Source organism: Cydia pomonella, chromosome 21, assembly GCF_033807575.1.
Source record: "Cydia pomonella isolate Wapato2018A chromosome 21, ilCydPomo1, whole genome shotgun sequence".
NCBI lineage: Eukaryota > Metazoa > Arthropoda > Insecta > Lepidoptera > Tortricidae > Cydia > Cydia pomonella.
Genome location: NC_084723.1, coordinates 8,160,155 through 8,183,343, shown reverse-complemented (window position 1 = coordinate 8,183,343; position 23,189 = coordinate 8,160,155). Strand labels below are relative to the sequence as shown.

Genomic DNA, 23,189 nt, shown 5'->3' with positions numbered 1-23,189 from the left:
TATTGTCATTCGTTGTGCGAGTGTTTGTGAATTATGGGTTTCTACCTAAAGTGGATGGTACTTTAACTTTTTTTGGCGAATTAAATTTTACCTTATCGAGAAAAATAGGTCATAGGAGGATAGGGAATACTGACCGGCAAAGAGGATAAAACCAGAGAGCTATGGCTCACATACATAAGTTACCATGTTAGTTAGTAGTTAGTGCTTCTGGGCATTTTCCGCAAATCGACAACCATATCCATATCCATATCATATCATATTTTGCGTGAAATCCAGGTAGCGCTACTCTAACCACCCCAGCTCCTCCACGAAGCCTAGCAAAGCTTTCAGGTTGCTAACTGCCTCTCTTAGTGTGCACGGAGTCCCTAGATATTTGCTCCTGTATACTTCTACCTGTTTGCAATCTAGGAGAATGTGTTTTGTTGTTTCCTCTTCTTCCATGCACGCTCTGCACATGTGGCTGTCTGTTTTCCCATATTGTGTAGGTGTTTGTTTAGTGTATTGTATCCTATAATTAATCCTGCTATTTTATGTAGTTGGTGATGGTGTCTAGGTGTGTAGGGACATGGCGGTGACGCAATTTAGAGTCGGCATTTTCGGTATACAGTTCGAAGGAGCATTTAGTCCAGTCAGTCGCTCAGCGCAAGGCATACAGTGCGCACATACTTAATTAACTAGTTCGATATCGCGGCGCCGCCTGGCCGCGTAGCCAACGTGCAAATCGCTTACGCTCCGTAGCGATCGAAACGCAACTGTCACTGTCGCACTAATATGGAAGCGTGATAGAGAGACACAAAGCGTTTCGTTGTCGAAGCGATTGCGATTGTCACCTTGGCTAGGCCGGCTGGTCCTTGTCCCGTCCTTGTATTTAAATATATAATTGCGTAACCTTCTGAGATTGTGTTTATGGAGTCAGAATAAATCAGTGTTAAAGTTAACCTTTATTTACATCATCTCCCCATAAGGTCACCAAATACCTAAAGGTGTTTTCAGTAGTATTTTGATAAGCTTGTAGTTTAGCAGTGGAAGCCGCCTCTTCCTGTATATATATATGTGTGTAATGGCAGGAGTCCTAGCATTATTTCTAGCGCCGCAGTCGGAGTAGTTTTCATACAGCATTTCATACATTTCATACTCGCCCCTGTTTGACATGCAACTGGAATTACCCGTGAAAGGTGACATGCAGTAAATTATAATGGCGACGGTGAGCACAATTTAATAGCGAGTATAAACACATTTAGTGGATGGAAATAAATTAAAAAATATTTTAGCAACTGAAGTTCATAAAGCGATTTTGTTTTGATGTATCTATGAAAAGGTAACAAACAAAGCTCGACCTATTTTTAGGGTTCCGTACCCAAAGGGTAAAACGGGATACTTACTAAGACTCCGTTGTCCGTCCGTCTGTCTGTATCTCATGAACCGTGATAGGTAGACGGTTGAAATTTTCATCTATGATGTATTTCTGGAGCCTAACACTCCGCACACTTGTTGAGCTCTGGTAACCTTACTCACCGGAAGGAACACAACAAATTTATTATGTATGAGTAGGGTTTAGGGACCTAGATTTTATGTTTTTTCTGAATATAATATTTTAAAAGGGAAACCTTATGTTGTCTGCATGAGATCGCGTTTAAGCAATAAAACCGCCTGTTCAATTATTTTTCTATTGCGGTGTGCCATTGTACTGCATTAATAAATAAAAATATCGTAGGTATTCAAAAAAGTTCGATAGTAGAAATAGCTTGATTTTGAACTCAAATTATCGTCATATTTTGTCAGTAGCTATCTTTCAAAAAATACAAAAGGGGCAAAACACAAACATTAATATCCAGTTTTAAATACATAAATAGATAGAAACTATAAAACACATAACATGGGTGCATAATGATCGCTACAACAATAAATGTTCCATGTTCACGCACTTTTAATATAAATCATAATTCTGCCTATATACGTCCCACTGCTGGGCACAGGCCTCCTCTCATGCGCGAGACTTTTAATATGTATAATTATGATTAGAAATAATATGCATGGCAACAAGACGAATAATTTTATATGATTTAATTATTTAAGTGTAGATACTGAAGCACTCACATCATTTTGTAAATAATAGTTTTTTTTTGCCTTTTGTATGAATTTTTATTTATATTTATGAACACAACTTAAAGTTAAAAATTATAATGTTTATACATGTATATACCGAGACCGGACTAATCCTAATAAGGTCTAGTTTACCCTCTGGGTTGGAAGGTCGGATGGCAGTCGCTTTCGTAAAAACTAGTGCCTATTACGCCAATTCTCGGGATTAGTTGCCAAGCGGACCCCAGGCTCCCACGATCCGTGGTAAAATACCGGAACAAAGCGAGGAAGAGGAAGAAGAAGTATATACATTACTAATATTTATACGTTATTATATGTAATAACGTATAAATATTATCTATGGAAAATTCCACTAAGCGAAAAGTCGACGAAGCTCCGCTTCGCGGGGGTCTTGTTCTCCACTCTAAGGACCAAAAAGTTACTAATGAACCTACCTAACTTACAGCAAGTACTAAATTATATATATTATGAGTTGCCTTAAATGTAGAAACGTCGATAAAGAATACACATGAATATATATGTTTATATCTGAATCTCGGTAAAAGAACGGTTTTAGCATCCGGCCCGGACATCAAAAGCGCTCTCAATACGGTTGTTAAAAAGGACGGATATTAGAAGCTCCCGCCACTGCATAATTAAGGAAATAGGTTAGTAAGAAAGAGCTTTATTTTAGGAAAAAATATAGAAAAGTAATTTTATGATTGATGATATAAGAATGTAGGCGAAAACTGACCTTTCCCCTGTTTCCCTTTTTCTCTAAAAACTACTGCCAGAAAAAATACAGAAAATAGTTTATAACCTATATATAACAGAAAATCCTACATATAAAAAAAATGTTTAGAAAACATTATATTGTATAACCGTTTAGGGTGTGAGTCCGACTCGTACTTGACCGTTTTTTTTGGAGTTTGTTTAATGTAAGGGTCCACTCAACTCCAATCTAAACCCTAACGAACGAAGACCACAAAAAGACAAACATTCGATATTAAATCATGTTTCCGAAATCCTCGCCCACACTGTCCAAAATAATTAAAACAAGTTGTTTCATCAATTCCATTCATAAAAGAAACCAATTGAACATTTCAATTCGGAATTATCAAAAGTTTAAAATGAATCAGTGTTTCTGTGGTCGTAAATTTAATTTAATGTGGATTAAAGTTTATTATTCAATTTCGCCGGTGAAATTTGTTTTTCATCAGAACTCGTGATGCCTGACAGATATCTGTACCCCTAGTGTAAATTTATTCGATAGCGTAAGTCTCATTTTGTATGGGATTTTGAGTTTCCAAAACGTCCCGCTTGGCGCGCTGTTTCTAAATCCGATACAAAATGAGCTTAACGCAAACGCGTACGTCACGTTTCGCTATCGAATAAATTTACACTAGGTGCTCTGACTGCTCAAAATGTGTTCTTGAGGTAAACAACGATCTTTTGTTATTTTAACAATACGAGAAGTTCATACAACCTTACTTAGACAATTTTGAGAACTTTAACATCTTCATTTTTTTACTCAAATATATGACGGCTTAGAGCCATAGCGAGGGTCCTTAGTTGCTCAAGATCTGACATGTGGGCGTGTTAGACGACTTCAGCAGTAGTAAGTAAACAATGGAACACTTTTAATATGCGGTATATTGATCAAAACAAATAACACATTAATCACTTTAAATAATTAACAATGACAATAATTAACTACAAATATTCAAAGTAAATCACTAGAGGCACAACGATCCATCGGAGGTTCGCAACAGAATGCCGGCGCGGGCGCAGTGGGCCGGTTTTTATGCCTTCCCACTGCTTGTCGCCGCACCGCTCCGAAGTTCCGTTAGGTGGCGCCATCTGGTCTGAACTCTGAAGCGCACCTTGGCCTCAATCTAGTCAACAGATCAACTTATTTTATTTTGCCGACACGGCCTTCCTGACTTTCGCACGTCCTCGGGCGCTTAACCTGTGAACCATAAAATACACTTTAATCTTAATCATAATTAAATTTAACATCGTTCGTAACATGACTTCGACTACAAGTCATCTCATCACACTTCAGTGTTTGTCCATTTGTCCTGCACTTGTTACAGCTCTGCGCCTCTATCTGGGGGCCGACACTCATATAGAGTGAGGCAAGCCAGAAGATTGCAGCCAGTCAACAAATATGCAGCTCACCTTCACACAAAACTCTTTAGCCTCACATTCGGCTAGTCCCAGGGACTACCGGAATGTCTTTCATCTCATTATGCACTTCAGCAACTACTACCATCTCTCTATTCTCATTAGTGTCGCTTTCACTTGCCGACACGGTCTCATCCTCCGCATAATAGATCTCATCACACATAGCCTCTGCCACTTCAGTCAGCTCTGCTCGCCCTTTACGTACCTCTCGTAAGTTTTCATGGGTGTTTTTAGGTACCATTTCAGCAACAGTTCAATAACAAACAAAAAAATCTGCCCCTGTACCAAACTTTTTTATTTATCAGAATCAATTGACGAAAGAATATTATTAGCCGCAATGTGCCTGTCTTCCTCCAAATTATTCCTATTATTATCGTTACCATCTAGATCATGTATATTTTTAGGAATAAAACGTAATAAATAAAAATAAATGTAGGTTCGTCTACCACTAAAAAAAACTGGTTAGCTCATAATACCAAACACGAGTTCGATTGGCGTAAAACCAGCATATTATTCAGCATCATGATCATCATCATCATCATTTTTAACACTGAATTTTATCAAGTTCAACACCATCAGTATTATTTTTCACTATTATTGTTAAAAGATTTAAGAGTTTACAATTTTGTTTTTACGTGTCCATTTTCTCGATTAGCTTCTGTGCAAATTTATGTGATTCTCGAGGTAAAGATTTAGGGGGCCCAAAAAAATTACATCGTATTCCAGTGTGAACGGTATTGACAGAGTCTAAATGTAATGTGTAATGTAACAAAACGTATTTGGTAAATACATGTGGAATTATTATGAAAACGAACTTTTCTTTGATTTTTACCGCTAAGTTTACCAACCACTAATATCGATATGCACGGTGTGCCAGGGAATATACACTTTTGTGCGCCAGAAGTTCCTTCACAAGTTTTACATATTAGACAAGAGTCCATTTTTACAGTAGCAATCATAAAGCTTATCCAATATCTTACTGTAACCAAAATGTTTGAGTTTTACGTGAATATGACTAATGAGTGACCAAACCAAGAAGCGGGGCCACACAGGAAACTACGCTCTGCGTTTATTGTAGTGGATTTTCAGATACCTAACATGACAAGACTTATGGTTTGAGGAATATCACCGTTATTCCATTTCTAAATTATGTTAGAAGTTTCGCTCTAACTAACGACAAACAACAATAATTAGAAATAATGTCAACCATTGCATGTTAACAACACAACGCAGTTGCTCGTTACATATTACACCCTCACCAACGCCCTTTAAAAGAACTGTATAGTGAAATGTTGCTCTATTGATTTGCTGCGCAACGCTTAATTTAACCATTGAACATTCAGAACTACCTATACTGCCGTCCTATCACTAAAACCTATCAAAGCTGCATATTACCAGTTTTCGTTTGGATAAATATTCTAAGACAGGAAAAAATTCTCTATCGACTGGTCTTGGAATCATATTTTTATCATTTGTAGTTACGGAGATACAGACTCGACCTAACACGCTAACTGCATTATAATATGATATTTCTCGACACTATAAAATCGCAAACCTACATTATTCTTCTATAAGTAATATAAAAGCGCTTAGCCAGTTGTTTATTTTAATTAATCTTTTACAACATACAAAGCTAAAACACATTTACTTGGAAAAACTTTATAAATTTCCATTAAAGCCATTTAACCCTATTATTATGTTTTATCACGTACACTTTTTATAATAAATACTATACAAAAAAACAGTAACTACGCTTAAACATGGCTAACGTTCTTTAACTGTGTGTTTAAAAGACTTTTATTGCGATCCATATTACAAATACACCACTAAAACCTATTTAGTTTTCTTAACGGGTAATTATGATTGAGAAAAAGAATAATAATACAACAGTTAAACATGGACAACTAACAATGCTACGCTAAAACCCCGCTAAGTATAAAACATATTCTCTCAAATTTTATTACGTAGGACAGACAGTTTTTCAATGCGGCGCGCGCGCAGTAAGTTGTCTGTTTTCGTTGGTGAGTAATGGATGCATGTTTATGTCAAAAATGTCCGGTATGCGAATGTAAGTGTTAAATATCTCTTTATATTAAAGATTTAGGCACACTAAGATTAGATTTTAACTATCTTAGATCCTATACATCTTTTAGACTACATAAATAAGTAATGAAATAAGGAATAAATTATAATTGTTATTTCTTTTATGCGTTATACGATTTTCAGAATACAGGCTTAGATTTAGCAGACCTAGAGAGAAGGGAATCTAAATAGGTACAGTTAAAAACAATGGCCAGTAGAGTATTAAAATCAACCCTGGCAGAACGCTTTGATTTATGTACCTATCACTATAACTTGAATTTCAGTGGATTTACCTTGAGACCGTAACGTGTAAGTCCAAATCAAAATGCTTTCTAAATTAGTGTTCGTGTTCATGGTGCAGATAGTCTATGTTAGATGAGTAAAAGAGCCTTGACGGTATGTTTAAAGTGATAGAAGAAGAAAATATAATTTGTTAGAGTTTATACAGTTATGAAATAAAACAGGAGACAACACGCTGCGCCGTTCTGTGCAAGAAAAATGAAGATCAAGAGGAATCCACCTTTATATGATGTTGACGCCCTACTTAATAACTATGGAACTAGATATCTATCACAGGAGATACATTAAGAGAACGCAATATGCCTAGTAAGATGTCGAAGTCACTCGTGTTGAAAGCATTACCGAAATCCAAGAACGATAACACCCTGATATACCATATTTGCACGTATATATGCAGTAATTTTTACAAGAGCGGTGAAGTGCTGTGCCATGTGGGGTAATCGGGTTTGGTTTATATGGATTTGTGAGCGTATGTCTATTCAAAACAGTAACCTGTTGATGTACAAAAGACACTCAAGATCTTTAGAGAGGAAAGGAAGAAATGGAAATAAATAGAGCGGTAGTCTAAGAAGAAGGAGCAATTGGACTTTTTAGCAAAGGAATAAGTAATAGCGGTATCTTATTAAAGCGACGGGAAAATATAAGAAGAAATACATATGATGATATGATCAATAAGGTCAATTAGAGTTTTTGCTCAGATTGTCGACTCCAACGGCATTAGACGAGATGAACATTACGTCCTTTCTAAGGGCATTATCAGTGAATTGATCAAGGGAGGAAGAAGGATAGTCAGAAGTTGAGGTATTTGAAAAAAGTTAGGTTGATGCATTAGAAGGAAAGTTTAGGATATCCTACTTACCGAGAAAATTTTTCAGAAGAAAAGAAGTCCAGATTAAGGGAGTCGACACCAAAGAAGTCATTAATTCATCTTTTTGATGGTTCCAACTGCAAGTAACTTAAGAAACTACCAAACTTTAGATGGTCCCCAAATTCAACGAAATTATGAATTTGAAGCCTTTGATCATCTCCGCATATTGTACTGCAGTGATTCCGTAATGCATGACACTTAGCTTTATATTTATGCGAAGGATGTTAAAGGCTAAAAAGGATGCTAAAGTAGGTAACACATTTCTGTAAATTCGTTTTTTATCTTATGTGTATCCAACTAGTAAGTCCTCACCGATTACAGAGACAACTGCTCCAAATTCGGCATATTTACTACAGATTTCGATGCCTCTAAACCTAGTAAGTAGCATGTTGAGTTACCTTTTACCATCGTAAAACTCAGGAAGTCACAAATCCCATATAAAAAACTAGTAGGAATCTGAGAACTAATAGATTTTAGTGTGGTCATTTAGCCTTACTAGGTTTTTGAACTGGCAATCAAAGCGCGGGGGGCGCATTTTCAAAAGTGGTCTTTATTAGGTACTGGGCTTTACATGGATCACCTGATACCTACCTTACAATGGTTAGTAATCTACGCCTACATCTAACAAATATTTGAGTCTGACACAATTTTCGTTTTTACTCCTTCGCGTAAAATTGTACAAAGCTGAAGACTGATTTGTCAGTATTTTTTACGTTTTTAATTTTATTTTTGAATGCAAATAAATACATATACGATACAGGTGTGATTTATTCATTTAACAATAAGTAACTCTATAAACTTAGTAGTATAATGCTGATCAACGTGATTTTATTTAAAAAAAATGCAAATATTTCCACGACTTAAACCTAGTGAGCATTCGTCATTTAACGGGGTTTTAGAATAGGAACGCATACAAATTACTTCAATATGTAGGGTCATTACATAGCTAAAAAACGGTCACAATCCAATAACGTGTGTATTATAAATGTTTTCTAGGTAATATTTTAACAGATACAATACTATAAAATTGTTCAGTACCTTTGCGGTTATTAAGCTATGTTTTGTTTATTACACAATTCACAATTACGATACTATAAACACGTAAATTGACTTTGGCCGTTATTTAGATATTTTTTATATATTATTCAATTCTAAAAAACGGCTAAAGTATACTTAACGGTGTTTTAGGAGTAATATCGTACATATTTTAGTAATTATTTGCAATACTAAAACACAAAATTGTGATTTTCTAATTAATAAAATAATATTTGAGAAAATGGTTTTCAAAAACAGTAAGCATAAATTTAGTTTTAATTTTTGCATAAAAGAAATCCCGAATAAATGTACACATTTTCTAGAGATATTGGTTTGAACGTTTTTTGCCCATATCTCAAAACTATAATTTGTGGGTTAGATAGGTTTTAGGGATAGGACGGCAGTATACTCAAAAATAAAATGACAACTTTTACCTGCTATATTTATCTCACCAGTTACCGCTTGCTTGAAACGCAGATAAACTTCCCTAATCGTCAAATACTTTCCCTTTGCGACTTGGCAGGTTGATGACAGGTGTCCGGGTTTGCCGCTGGTAAAACAGGTAACAGGGCGGTTTTTTTTTCAGGCGAGAGGAGGGCTGCTTTGGAATCTGTAAACTAGTAGTTTGATACAGATGACAGAATGACATGTGCCGCTAAAAGTGCGGGAATCAAAATACCGTAGACGTTTATTATCGGCGTGTTGTTCAAAACCATCATGATTCCCTTTTTAGAAGGGATACACCAATCAAAACTCGACAGAAAAGAGATTTTACAGTTATAACGTGAGAATTTAGTTCGCGTCGTATATACGGGACAGTATTTGATAGAACAGAAATGGCAAAGCCACTACATTCGCAGGTAAACCAAGATTAGGTATCTTTTTAATTAATTGCCATAGTAATACAGCAGCAACAGCTGCATTTTTTTGTTATTTATTTGAAATTTAATGATACTATAACTGTAAAATACTATAACTATAAAATGATACTATCAAAGTAGTCCTGAATTTAAGAATTGGCTTAGAAAATTTGGATAATAGCAATTCCTTTATACTGTCCCACGTGATGCAGTCACTTTTAATTTTTGTTAAGCAAGAAGCTGCACGACCACGCGATGCATGTTTTAAAGCTAATAATAAATCGGTACCTTCAAGCTTCCTTTGTTTTACTATAACCTCATTTATACCGTACTTCCGTGTCAGCGTCAGCATCCTCCGGGTCAAAAGGCCCAGGCGCCAAAATAGGTGTCACTTGAGATTGTAAAACCACTCGCCATATTACGCAATACTCGCATAAAAATATCAGCATCGTTATTGCATTTGCAGATGGTTTGTCTTCAATACTACCACATTTGCCTTTGTCGTTATTGGGTCCGTTTGTCACTTCTGATGACGGCTTAGAGCCATAGCGAGGGTCCTTAGTTGCTCAAGATCTGACATGTGGGCGTGTTAGACGACTTCAGCAGTAGTAAGTAAACAATGGAACACTTTTAATATGCGGTATATTGATCAAAACAAATAACACATTAATCACTTTAAATAATTAACAATGACAATAATTAACTACAAATATTCAAAGTAAATCACTAGAGGCACAACGATCCATCGGAGGTTCGCAACAGAATGCCGGCGCGGGCGCAGTGGGCCGGTTTTTATGCCTTCCCACTGCTTGTCGCCGCACCGCTCCGAAGTTCCGTTAGGTGGCGCCATCTGGTCTGAACTCTGAAGCGCACCTTGGCCTCAATCTAGTCAACAGATCAACTTATTTTATTTTGCCGACATATATATAAATAAATAAATCCATAATACAATTTCATACGTTTTGTGTATTGAAACGATAATTTTAGCTAAGAACAGCATTTTATCACAATTAAAATTAAAAAGACTATAATAAAGGACAAGAGTACACTATAAATATAATGTCTCACTTCAATTTTCTATAACGAGAAGATTAGTAGGGTTAAGGTTCTAGACAGATTCAGACTGCACCGGCGTTACTGCTACAGTATTGCAACGCGATATTACTGCTGACTGCAATGCTTTCGCAAATGTCTAAAATACGAACTACCTACGAGTAGCTTAAGAATTTATGCTTCAAATTTCTAAGTCTTTCCTTCATTGGTTTTTAAGGGGCTTCCCGCGGTTATCATAGATTTTTCACAAGTTTTGAATCAATTGAAACATTTTCACTATAGATAAAATTATAAGACAACCGGCTATCGGTTTTTTAATCTGATATCTCCATTCTGGTCTGCCGGATTTAGGATTTTAAAAGAACGGAACATTTATTTTTTATGATTTTTTTAAAACATTGTCCAAAAAACACTTTTTTCGTTACTCGATTGCTGTGAAGGATTTTATATGCACGAAATCTACACATTTGGGTACGTCTTTGACGTCTCTAAAAACTTGTCAGAGATTTTAATTTCAAACGAAATTAATTAAAATGTAGTTTTTCTAAAACTTATTAAATAAAAAAATACAATCATAAAAATACTTAAGGACTAACAAATAAACTTATAATTTCAAACTAATTAACACAATCCAGTACCAATAACCAATAATAACCAGTTTTTGGCCTAAAATTGTTCAACTTGGATTTCTAAATATCTCGAAGACAATAATGAACTTTGAAGTGTATATGGGATACTATATTGCTTAAAGCCGTAGCTGTTAATATGATAACCTACAAAAAGGGATTAAGATCGAAGGTCATTGGCGCTAGGGAGACCCTTAACTATGCGTTGTTTGTAATTGGGCTCTTTTACTCATATGCTTGTAGAATATTATTATTAATTAGTTTGAAACCATACTGATTGCCCTACATTTAGTCTTCAATTCTGAAGAGATAAAGTGAAACCATAAAATATTATTCGGTGGCATAAATAAGGCATCATTAGGGGAGGAAGGGGCGATAGGCACCATTATCGTAGCAACGTGCCCTTGAAATGTTTGTGGTACTGCTTTGGTACTCAAGGGACACAGGGAATAATATGGATAACAAACAACTAACTAGTAAAAATTTGAAATTTTACTGATAACTAGCGGTGGACTGTGGACTGTATAATGAACGATGGGATGATGGAAACACGTATTATAAATTAATTACTTTAATAAATATAATTACAACAAATATTAGGCACAATTCTATCAGTGGCAACGGCAGAACTGACACATGACATGGAAAATAATAAAAACTAGAAGTATAAAAGAGGTTGCATGCCGGCCAGTCGCCAACATACCGGACCCCCAGTGGAACACTAATCACTGGTGGCTACTGGCTGAGGTGCGGCCTCCATCAGAATAAGTTTCCGGGCCGGTCTGCGTAGCATGCCTCCTTTGGTGTGGACGTCTGCCACGCGGACCGCTCCGTCGGGTCCTAAGTAAACCTTTGCTATCCTTCCTAGTGGCCACAAACCACGAGGAAGGGTAGGGTCGGCGATCAACACCACATCACCCTCGCTAAGATTTAACGCGTTGTTGTTGGGTCCCCTCGGTCGAAGCGTCGGTAAATACTCGCGTAGCCAACGTGCCCAAAACTGATCTGCTAGGCGCAGGGTTCTTCGCCAGTCACATCGTCGGGATAGATCTGCGTCTGTCAGCGACGTGGTCCATGGTACTACTGATGAGGAGCCCAGGATGAAATGAAAAGGTGTTATTGCCTCTGGTGCATCTGGGGAAGACGGGACGTATGTTAGTGGCCTTGAATTTACTATTGATTCAGCCTCGAGTAGGAGCGTTGACAGGACCTCTTCCTTCAATGATCGATTTGTTAGGCAGGATCTGAGGGCTGCTTTCACCGTCCGCACAAGCCGCTCCCAGGCGCCGCCCATAAACGGGGATGCAGGTGGTATAAAACGCCAGTCAATTTTATGGTTAGTGGCGTAATCTATGACCGAATTGTCGTGTAGGGTGCGCAGTTCGCGGGAAGAGCCAACAAAGTTAGTCCCGTTATCGGAAAATATGGTGGTGGGCGATCCACGGCGAGCAATGAAGCGTCTGAGGCTCATTATAGCACTATCTGCAGTGAGTGAGTTCACGACTTCGAGGTGAAGCGCTCTGGTTGTGAGGCACGTATATAAGGCAATGTATCGTTTCTCGCTCCGCCGATATAGCGTTACCAGGATCGGGCCAAAGTAATCGAGACCCACGTGGGTGAATGGTCTTTTATGGTGATCCAGACGTTCTGGTGGTAAGTTGCCGGTCTGAGGATGGATAGGTTTCATGTTCCATCTCTTGCACTTCAAGCAGGCGCTTGCTACGCTACGGATGGTTCCTCTGGCTCTTAAGATTGAATATCTTTGCCGAAGTTCATTCAGGATGAGCTCATTAAACTGATGCGCGGCTTTGATATGTTCGTGGAGGATCAAGAGTCGTGAAATATAGTGGCGGCCGTCGAGGATCATGGGTGATTTCATCTCGTCATTCACTCCCGGTGCGGAACTTATGCGCGTGTTTTGACGTATTAGGCCTTCTCCATCTAGTGTGGGTGCGAGTTTCTTAATCCGACTCTCCTTGGGCACTGGCTTCGAAGATCGTAAGTTCGATATTTCCTCAGGAAAACTCTCTCTCTGTGCATGACGGACCAACATCTTCTCTGCTTCTATTATATCTGCCGCGTGAAGCTGGTGGGGAGACGTGGTGTTATCAATGTAAAGTTTGGAATTTGGATCTATTGGCCGAGACAGTTTAAGCCGGAATAGGCGTGCGCCCTGAAGAAAACGGGCCGTGGCACGTAGTAAACGTAGCCAGGAGCTAAAACGCGTTGGATCAGGTAACAAATTCAAGTGTGGGGTGTCGAGCAGCAGAACCACCAGATTTGATTTTAATTCAGGGTCTGGTGAGATCTCTTCCTCGTCAATGACGCGTTCGGTCGGCCAAGTACAGGACGGTTCAACAAGGAACTGTGGGCCGGTGAACCACCGATGAGATGCAGTAAAGTCAGTTCGTTTTGGTTTTGTCGCATCGTCAGTGATGTTGAGAAAGGTAGGGATCCACCTCCAATCGGATGGATTGGTGGTTTCCAATATCTCTCCCAACCTGTGTGCTACGAAAGGTTTAAAAGCGCGAGCGTCACTCCGGATCCACTTTAGGACAGTGGTTGAGTCAGTCCAGAAAATGGTTGCGGAGGGCTTGAAACGGTGGGCTTGCAGAATTGTCTGCGCAAAACGCGACGCAATGAGCGCCGCTTGTAATTCCAGTCTTGGGATGGAAACCGGTTTCAGGGGACAAACTCGGGCCTTGCTACCGATGAGGGCTGTCGATACAGAGTCATCGCTGTAAGTGAAACGCCAATAGGCAACGCAGGCGTAGGCTTGTTCGCCACCGTCGGCGATGACGTGCAGCTGAACGTCCGACAAATCTGACCTGACCATGTACCAGCGAGGGATTTTAATATCTGCTGCAACCTGCAGCTGTGCAAACCAGTCCTTAGATTCGTTTATGTACATCTCAGGTAAGTCTGTGTCCCAACCAACACCTGCCCGCCATAATCTCTGAATTAAAATGCGACCCCAAATAACGACCGGCATCAGTAGGCCAAGAGGGTCATAGACTTTCATGACGTTCGATAGCAGAATGCGTTTTGTTAAAATGCTGGTCGGTATCTGAGGTACGCCACGAAACCCTAAGAAATCTTGCCGTGGATTCCATTTAACGCCCAAGACGCCGACGTCACTACTGGGAGGCAGGTAAACATCAGAAGTTGCGTCGCTACGAAGTTCCTTCGGGACAAGAGAGAGTGCCTCTGGATGGTTAGACGTCCACGCTCGCATCTCGAAACCACATTTCTTGTGCACTGTAATGACGTCGACGGCTAGTTGAGCTGCATCGGCAACATTAGAGTGGCTGCCGAGGTAGTCGTCCATATAGTGGTCTTCTATTATTGCCTTGCAGGCGGTAGCGAAATCACCTTCGTGCATCATCGCGTTTTTGTTTTTGATATAAAGGGCAATGAAAGGACTCGAAACCGCGCCGAAAATCATTGATGACATGCGGTATTCCTTGATCTCACCGTCTTTGTCGCGCCAGAGAAAGCGTTGGGCGTCCCTGTCCCTTGTGGCGATTTTAATCTGGGGGAACATCTCCTTGATGTCGCCATTTAGGGCTACTGCGCCTTCTCTGAAACGGAATAGAATGTCGAGTAGGGGAGACAATAGGACCTTGGAGAAGCAGACTGTTGAGGCTTACGCCTTTTGTTGTGGCAGCCGCGTCATGGACTGCTCTCAGCTTCTTCTTCTGAGGATGATAGACGCCAAAGATAGGCAGGTACCAGCGAATGGAGCCATCTGGGTTGACGCAAGAGGCGTTTGGTGCGGGTCGATGGTGGTAGGTCTTCGAATCACACTCTTCGGCATAGCCCTTACTGATTATGTCGTCTATAAATTGTTGGAAAGCTGCGGCAAACGCTGGGTCCTTTGACATCTGTCGCTCGAGGGCCTTGAAGCGTGAGAGTGCCTGTGGGTAGCTATCTGGTATAATTGTCGGTAGCACCTCCTTCCAAGGCAGGCCAACCTCAAAGTGATCATCGTCAAGATGGCGAGCGGTTGATTCCATGATGTCTAAAACCCGTTGATCCTCACTGTTTTGACGTGGAACCTTTTTTATGATACCCAAGGCATCGATGTCGTATTGGCATTTTATAAGTGTGTCCAAATCTTCCATGACGTGATGGACGAATTCAAGTGGCTTAGATGACAAAGAGTGTGCGCCATGGAGTACCCAACCTAATAAGGTTTTTGAGGCGACAGGGTCGTTCTTTTTTCCGCACCGCACTTCGCGACTTAGAGATAAATACCAATCAGGCGCGCCGATTAGGACGGTTGGATAAACATCGGTATGTGACAGTTCGTTCGCTAGACTTGACAAATGATCGTAATCCATGATATTAATCGTATCTGGATATCGCGCGCGAAGCCCTAAGGGTTTCATGGCTCGCGCGTGTTCGATTAGATAACGATCGGGTCTGTTTCGACCGCGTATATAAAAATCGACATAACTTACGTCAAGTTCCGTCGTCATATTACTAACACCTTCAATGCGAAGACGCTCCGGACAGGTGGGCTTCGCGCCGATGCGTGCTGCTACCTCGGCGTCAATGAGAGTTGAAACGCTGCCATCGTCAAGTAGCGCTGTTGTCTCAAACGCGCCATCAGGACCCTCGAGTACAATCGGGACCACTTTCAGCAGGCCGCGGGGACGTGGACGTGAAGTCGATGGGAAGGATCCTGTCACATTAATTGAACAATCAGTAGTATTCGCAATTTTGTCAGAAGGTTCAATTTCGTTATTAGTAGTATTTATGTTGGCAGGACATGTAGGGTTGACAGAGGAAGTTTGAAGACAATTGCTCTGTCCACTTGGAGCTGCGCCAGGATTGGCGTCGGCTGTCCCTGTGCCGTGGAGGAGCGCGTTATGACGTCTAGGGCAACCATCGACACCGCAACGTTTCGCGCGGCAATTATTCCACGTGTGTGGGTTAGACTTCAAACAACGATAACACACTTTAGCCTCTCGGACCCAGCGCCATCTGTCTTCTAATTTTAGGTTTAAAAAACTCTTACATGTTTTTATCTTATGAGGTCCTTGTTTACAATATGCACAATGCTCATATGTATTCTCGCTAAATACCGTGGCATGTATTGTTTCCCTTTTTAATGGGAATTTCGGAGCATTAGTTCGTGGTGCATTTGAATGCATTGGTGGCGGCGGTGCCTTAATCGTACTGTCGGCAACAAAATTATATTTCAATTGCTTGTCGGCCTCGGCTAAGAGGAAACGTGACAATAGTTCAAGTTTTGTTAGACTTTGTTGCTCTGGGGCGTGAGCCGATGCGTAGTCTGTAAAACGAGATCTAGTGTGCTCACTCAATTTCACCAAAATACTCCGAAAAAGTTCTGGAGATGATAAATACTCATTTTGTTTGAGTAAGGTGAGCGTTGTAATATAATTTCGCAATTTATTTGCTAAACCATTTAAGTCTTGAGGAGAACTTAGCTTTGGACTGTTGCGTAGCTCGGCAACCTCGCGGGCGACTAGAAGTTCCGGGCGGGCGTACGTCTGCTCCAGGGCCTTCACGATGTCGTCGGGCGAGCCGCAGGTCCACATGAGCGACGCGACGGACTGGTACGCTTGTCCGCGGACGGCGTTGTTCAAACGGTCTAAGTTCTCTGAAGCGGAAAAATTTGATTTAGTCCTCTCGTAGCTACTTTTAAAAGCCATCCATTGGCCGACTTCACCCGAGAACGTTATAAGTTCGGGTTTCTTTGGCCTGTTTGAAAGGGCGTTAATCGCCTGAGAAAGTTTTGTTATTGGGTCTAATGAGGATAGTTCAGACGGTTGTCGAGGTGCTACTATATCGTAGTTTAAGGCGGCATTAGTGAGTTTCGAGTTGGCTGCTTGGTTGACATTAGGCATGTTGAAAGATACCTTGTTGGTGGGGACGGCCGGCTGAATGAAGTCCTAGAGCATCACTCGAGGTGACAGCTGGTGCCTCGCCAGGCATAATTTCATGAGTTGCCATGGTCATGTTAGCATTCTGTTCGGATACCCAAGTCGCAGTACGCCTTTCAGCATTATGATCAGAAAAATACGAACTACGAGATTTAGCAGACTTATCTGAAGCTTCCAGAGCAGCGATTCTTGCGTGCAGTTCCGTCTGTTCTGCTTCGAACTCGAGATGTGCGAGCTTGCGCTCGCGATCCTCTTGATGACGAGCGAGTTCGCGCTCCGCCACAGCCTGTTGACGGGCGAGTTCAAACTCGCGCTCTGCCTGCTCTCGATCCCGGTCCGCTTGTTGACGGGCGAGTTCGCGCTCGCGTTCCACTTGACGCCGCATTACGTTCGCTTCAAGAGCTAACTTTTGTGCGCGGACGGTTGCCGAAGAACGCGTTGATGCACGAAGGTGATTTCGCTACCGCCTGCAAGGCAATAATAGAAGACCACTATATTCCGTAGCCGTCGGGTCTGCCTTTGCCTTACTACGTGTTTCCACCATGGTGAAAAATGTACGTAAATAATGTAAACAATGTTTCTAAATGAAATGAAAATTTACAATGACTTACGTGAAAAAAAATTTGACAATTGAATTTCGATGGATGGTAAAACTACGGCGAGAATGGACCAAAATGATAACTAGCGGTGGACTGTGGACTGTATAATGAACGATGGGATGATGGAAACACGTATTATAAATTAATTACTTTAATAAATATAATTACAACAAATATTAGGCACAATTCTATCAGTGGCAACGGCAGAACTGACACATGACATGGAAAATAATAAAAACTAGAAGTATAAAAGAGGTTGCATGCCGGCCAGTCGCCAACATTTACATTGACAAAATCAAATAGCGCTATGACTATGGAGTGTGGAATTAAGAGGAGTGACATCTCTTATGGTAGAACTGTTGCAAAAGTGTCCAGCTGTCAGCTATAAATAATAGTTCCAAATCTCTCCAGAGTAGCGCTAGAGTAGCTAAGAACCTAGGCGCTATTGACGGAGTGAAGTGCCCTGTCTATGATTTGATTTTTTTGTCCAAGTATTCTAGGTATTGTAGCGCCACCTATTTAAGGTTTTTTGATGACACTTTTTGGTACATGGAGATTTATTTCCTTATCTCCACCTTCCGTAGCTATGACTGACTTTTGAAAGTTAAGCATGATAATGAGCATTATTTTATCCGTCATCAAAAATAAGGTTTTTTTATTGAGTTTCTAAAAAAACGGAGCCAAACCAAGTTGTAGTTAGTCAACACCTATGTGTTGACAGTTATATAATGTCTATAGATTATATCAAAATTGAATAGTTGGATCTTATAAATGTCATAGCTTTGTTTTTAGTGGCATTTTCTTTTTTGTTTCGATACCCTAATACTGGGCAACAGTTTCACCCAGAAAATGTTCCCCATTTATTCCGTTTTTCGGCAGCATGAATGGAAATCGCAACTTTAATTACTATTTGAAAGAAAGAAAGAAAGAAAGTAGTGACATTTATTCTATAAAGCAGACATACACAGGACAAGAAGATGAAAGAAACAAGATAGAAAGATAATGATAAGAACAACAAAACAAAAACAAAAAAAAAACAGATAGAATGATGTACACATTAAAATCCGAAAATTACTCACTCGTATTTCGTATAGTCACGTGAATTTATATTTCCATACACTATTTTATATTGTTTTTATCAACGATTTTCATCTTGGCTAGGACGTCTAGTCAGTCCAACGCATTGGACTTGGTCCTCTTGCTTCAAAATTTTGTGGTAAAAAAAAAATTGAATTAAAACTACCATAGCTCTTTACTCTTCACAGCGGTATGTCTAACCACATTAATGAAAGGGTCAGCCGACCGGCCGCTGTCACTGATAAACGACCGTCTGGAGACAATATAGGTGTCATCCTTGTCAACACCACCGTACATTAGCGGGTATAAACTTGTATACACATTTTCACCTTATTCCAAGGGTATAAGGTAAATAAGTATTTACATGTTTATGGTTATGACTGTGCAACAAAATAGGATGCCAGGTAGATGGGGGCTAATTACTGTATTAATAAAAATATGTCATGGACATTAATCGAGAATTGAGAAAGGTAAACCTTATTTTAAGGAAGTAAAAATTAAACAAGTTCTTTGGGCGGTAAATGATATAAGATATAAATTTAGGGACAAGACAGTTATAGTAATGGAAACGAATACGCAAACAGTCGTACCTAGATTTGTTTGCATTGGCGTATTCGTACATACTTACGGACGGTCAAGGAAATTAATCTTTGTGCCACTTAGGGCGTTAATACGGTGACTATGATATATGTAAACCCTAGTAGTTGATATATTGATTAACGCTGTCCAGTGCCACAGAAATCAAATTCCTTGTCTATTCACCACACATTTTCTCTCATAAACGAGACGCAGACATTTAAGGGAACATATTTACGATTTACGATTGGTATCTTTTAATCCGTGGTTGCCTTGGATTACGAGGCGTCGCCGTTAAGATCCACGAAAGTCAACTGAGGTGGTTTGGTCATGTCAAAAGATGGCTGCCTGAAGACCGAGGTAGGCAAAAATTTCGCTTTTATAGGTCCAAACGTAAATAACACACCAAGGCAGTAATGGCGCAATGTCATCGCCAAAGCTTTATACGCATGTGGGTTAGCTGAAGACGATGTCCGGGTTAGAGCGAAGTGGAAGAAAAAAAAGCAGGTAACGGACTCCGTCATAGTACGAAACAAACGCTAGGAGGATGATCATGATGATAATGGAAATATTTTTATTATGGACAATGCCATGTTTGTTTCTGAGTATTAGTCTGTCAGGATACCTACTACCTTAAGTTAAGGCAGGACGCTTTGTCTCGTTACGATTACTGTTTGAAACAAGAACCTAAAATACGGCTTAAATAGATAAGGCCTAACTGACTTTCAGTACCAACTCAATTACTTCATTGTGTTTTATTACAAAAGCCTATGCACTTATGGCGGAAAGCATTTGCTGGGCATTGTTTCCGAAGATCCATTTGTCAATGCCAGGACTGGAAGGGGGAAGGTTCAAGGGCGGCAAATAGCCTGTGTAGTTCCTATCGCTTTTTGTTTAGAGGAACCAGTGTAAGAGTCATTACGTGATCCATAGAGCTGTATAGAACCAAGGCAGATCGTGATTGACGAACAAAGATGAGGCTTGAATTGGACGAGCCATATTATGACTGACTATTTATCCTTGTTCTAATTTCAGTTACGGTAACTCTGCCTTGGGTCTTAATAGTGGGGTCATGCAATCGACAATCTGTTCCAGATAATGAGCGACGGTAAGATGAATGCGTCGCCGTCGTATCAGTCGTATGCCCTGAAATTGCGATAATCCTGCATTCACTATTGGCCGGCTTTCGTTAGCTTATGGTGGTCAGGAAAAATTGCAGACCAACCTTAAGTTATCCTTGTATGCGCACAAAGCAATTTAAATATAGGGCGATACGGGTTTAAGGCTGACACACTAAAATATCATTGCGCTCTGAACATTACTGAGGCGGTTGCTCGATAACCGATATGAATAACAAGTCGGTCATCTAATAAATAACTGTTTTTGGCTCAGTGGTATACTATAAGCTCGCAATATCTTAAATACAATAATTGACATTTCAAATATTCTTCACAACAACTTGTTTTCAGTGTAACCGCGCGTTTCTTAACCTGGAGCCCAATTCAGATATAACAACTTGGTATGGTTGCAAACTGGTTTTGACACGACTTTGACGATCGTCTCGGTAACTGGCGTGTACCGCACGCACGACTTTCACTTCATTTTGCATGCATCAATCATTGTGCTTCAATGGCGTATCAAAATAAGATCAAAACCGTAACGATTTATTAAATCGGGCTGCTGTGCTTTTATATGCTCCATTCACTATATCTTGCGCTGTCAATGTATCGAATCGCCTTAGGTCCTTAATAAAAGTACGTAGGAATAAAATAACCGAAGATTAAACTTTTTCTGGTTTGCCCGCGGCAATACTTTCGCTAAATTATATGAACAGCCCGGTTTGTTTGAACCTGCTTTAAGCTTAGGCATATTTCTTGTCGATAAACGCCGGATGTTTGCTTTAATATGATCGTTTGAAGAAAATATTAACTTTGGCTAAGATAATAATATGGTTATTAAAATTTTATAAAGTTTTGTTTGTACTATAATCTGAATTTATCTAAGGTCTTCGCTCCTAATGTACATATATTAGTTATTTTATTAAGACAGAATCAGTGTAAAATCTATATTACGAATATAAAGACTTCTTTGCGTAGGTTTCACGTCTGAGGCAAACAAATTGTCTTACTGTTCAACAGGATACTTGGGTGTAGCAAAACTTCATTTCTTATCTTGTTTTGAAAATAAGTCAAATGACTTTAATGCTTATTACATATATATTAATTACACTGTATTCCTTAAAACTCCTATTTATGTAGTGGAGTCTACGTTATTTAATGACCCATCAATATCATTATTAAAAACATATTTTCGTAAGTAAAATTATGAAGAATCTCTTGCCATTTTATGTATTTAGTCCCCAAAATCCATTATGAAAACCTAATCCTAATAAATGTCCCGTAAGCCGCGTTATCAACAATGATTGATTGCGGCAAATGATCCGTGGTGTGATTTAATCATTTAATCATTAATCAGAAGCGCATGGACTCGGAATCTGCCGTGTTACAACCCTTAATACTAAAATCCGACTCGGAAACATCAGAGTTGAAATTCGATCTTAATGATAAAGTTATATGATTGAGAATAGAAATGAAGATTTTAAGAAATCAATTACAATTAGTGAATGTGTGGAACATTTTGTTGATTGAGGAGTGTAGGTAGTGTTTGAAGCCATCCTGTAATTAAGCATATCAACAATAAAATAGTCTTATTATTTATATTTTCAAACTAGCAACACACCCTGCACATTGCACGAAATTCTACAGTCAGACCAAGATAAGTTGGCAGCGATTTTGGCAGCCCAGACAATGCAAGTGTTATTTTAAACGTCAAACATCCATGAAATTATGACGTTTACTTAACACTTGCACAGGCTGGGCTATCAAAATCGCTGCCAACTTATCTTGGTCTGACTCTAGTAAGTATTTGTGCTACGCGTCTTTAAAAATAAATATTTAGAAAAAAATAATGAAATCGGTATCATGTAGCTTTGAGGGTACAAAAAAAGAAACGGAAATATTCTATTGAATCAAAACGTTTCTGAAAAATCAGCGCGTTGGAGAATATTAATGTTTGGGTACATTTTAATAATGCTTTCATCATGCAGCTTTTGAGAAGTATAATATTTGGATATGCCTATGTGGAAGTAGACTTTATTTAAATTTTGTAAACCCTCCTATCATCTGGTAGGCTGTTGGTAAATAATATGCTAGTATATTTATTACAGTCGTAGTTTAAATTGTAGTGTTAATTAACCCTTGACCACTACTATCTTATCTTAATTAATCTAGGCGTACCCGTATAATGCACTGATCTAAAGGTCGATGTTTATTATCACCATCTTCATATTCGCAATTCATTACCCTAGCCTTAAACCCGACACCCCATAATTTACTAACTTTGACATCGACATCAATTATGTAGACATAAGTCTACATAATTCATCAATTATGTAGACATAAGTCTACATAATTGATGTCGACCTTAAAACCTAATCTTAGGCAATGCCTTTTATAGGTAGGTATTTTGTATCTAATGTAACGATCACAATAAATTCATTTATTCTACTATATGACTGCCTATGCGCTTTGTTATAACAGAAGCGAAGAAAAGCAAAAGCTTGTCACGTAATCTGAGATACCATTCATCCTTAAACCATTTGAAATTCCTTTATAGTCATTCGATTTCGAATTGTTATTCTTATTGTAATTTGTGAGAACTTCGTCCATGGCGCCCCAATTGCACTTCAGTCAACCGCACTCGATCGATTTATTCTGTACTTTTCTTTCAACAGCCAACTAATATTCATCGAGACCATTATAACAAACCCAAACAAAATTAGGTTGCGTTTTTTTATCACAGAGTTCCTATGGCCACCTCTATTCTTCATTGCATTTACGTATAGTTAAGCAAAAAAGAAGTATCGAAGTGGT

The 23,189-nt window shown here is 39.3% G+C and overlaps 1 protein-coding gene across 1 annotated transcript; it reads right to left on the bottom strand.

Annotated features, from left to right (window-relative positions):
• Positions 1–11,814: 11,814 nt before the first annotated feature.
• Positions 11,815–17,390, bottom strand: LOC133529892 (uncharacterized). The gene is made up of 5 exons (XM_061867694.1): positions 16,982–17,390; positions 16,525–16,722; positions 15,557–15,780; positions 14,744–15,010; positions 11,815–14,625 (listed from the first exon to the last, which is right to left on the bottom strand). Exons 1-5 carry the CDS (start codon positions 17,388–17,390, stop codon positions 11,815–11,817), a joined length of 3,909 nt encoding a protein of 1,302 aa, XP_061723678.1.
• Between the last annotated feature and the right edge of the window lie 5,799 nt (positions 17,391–23,189).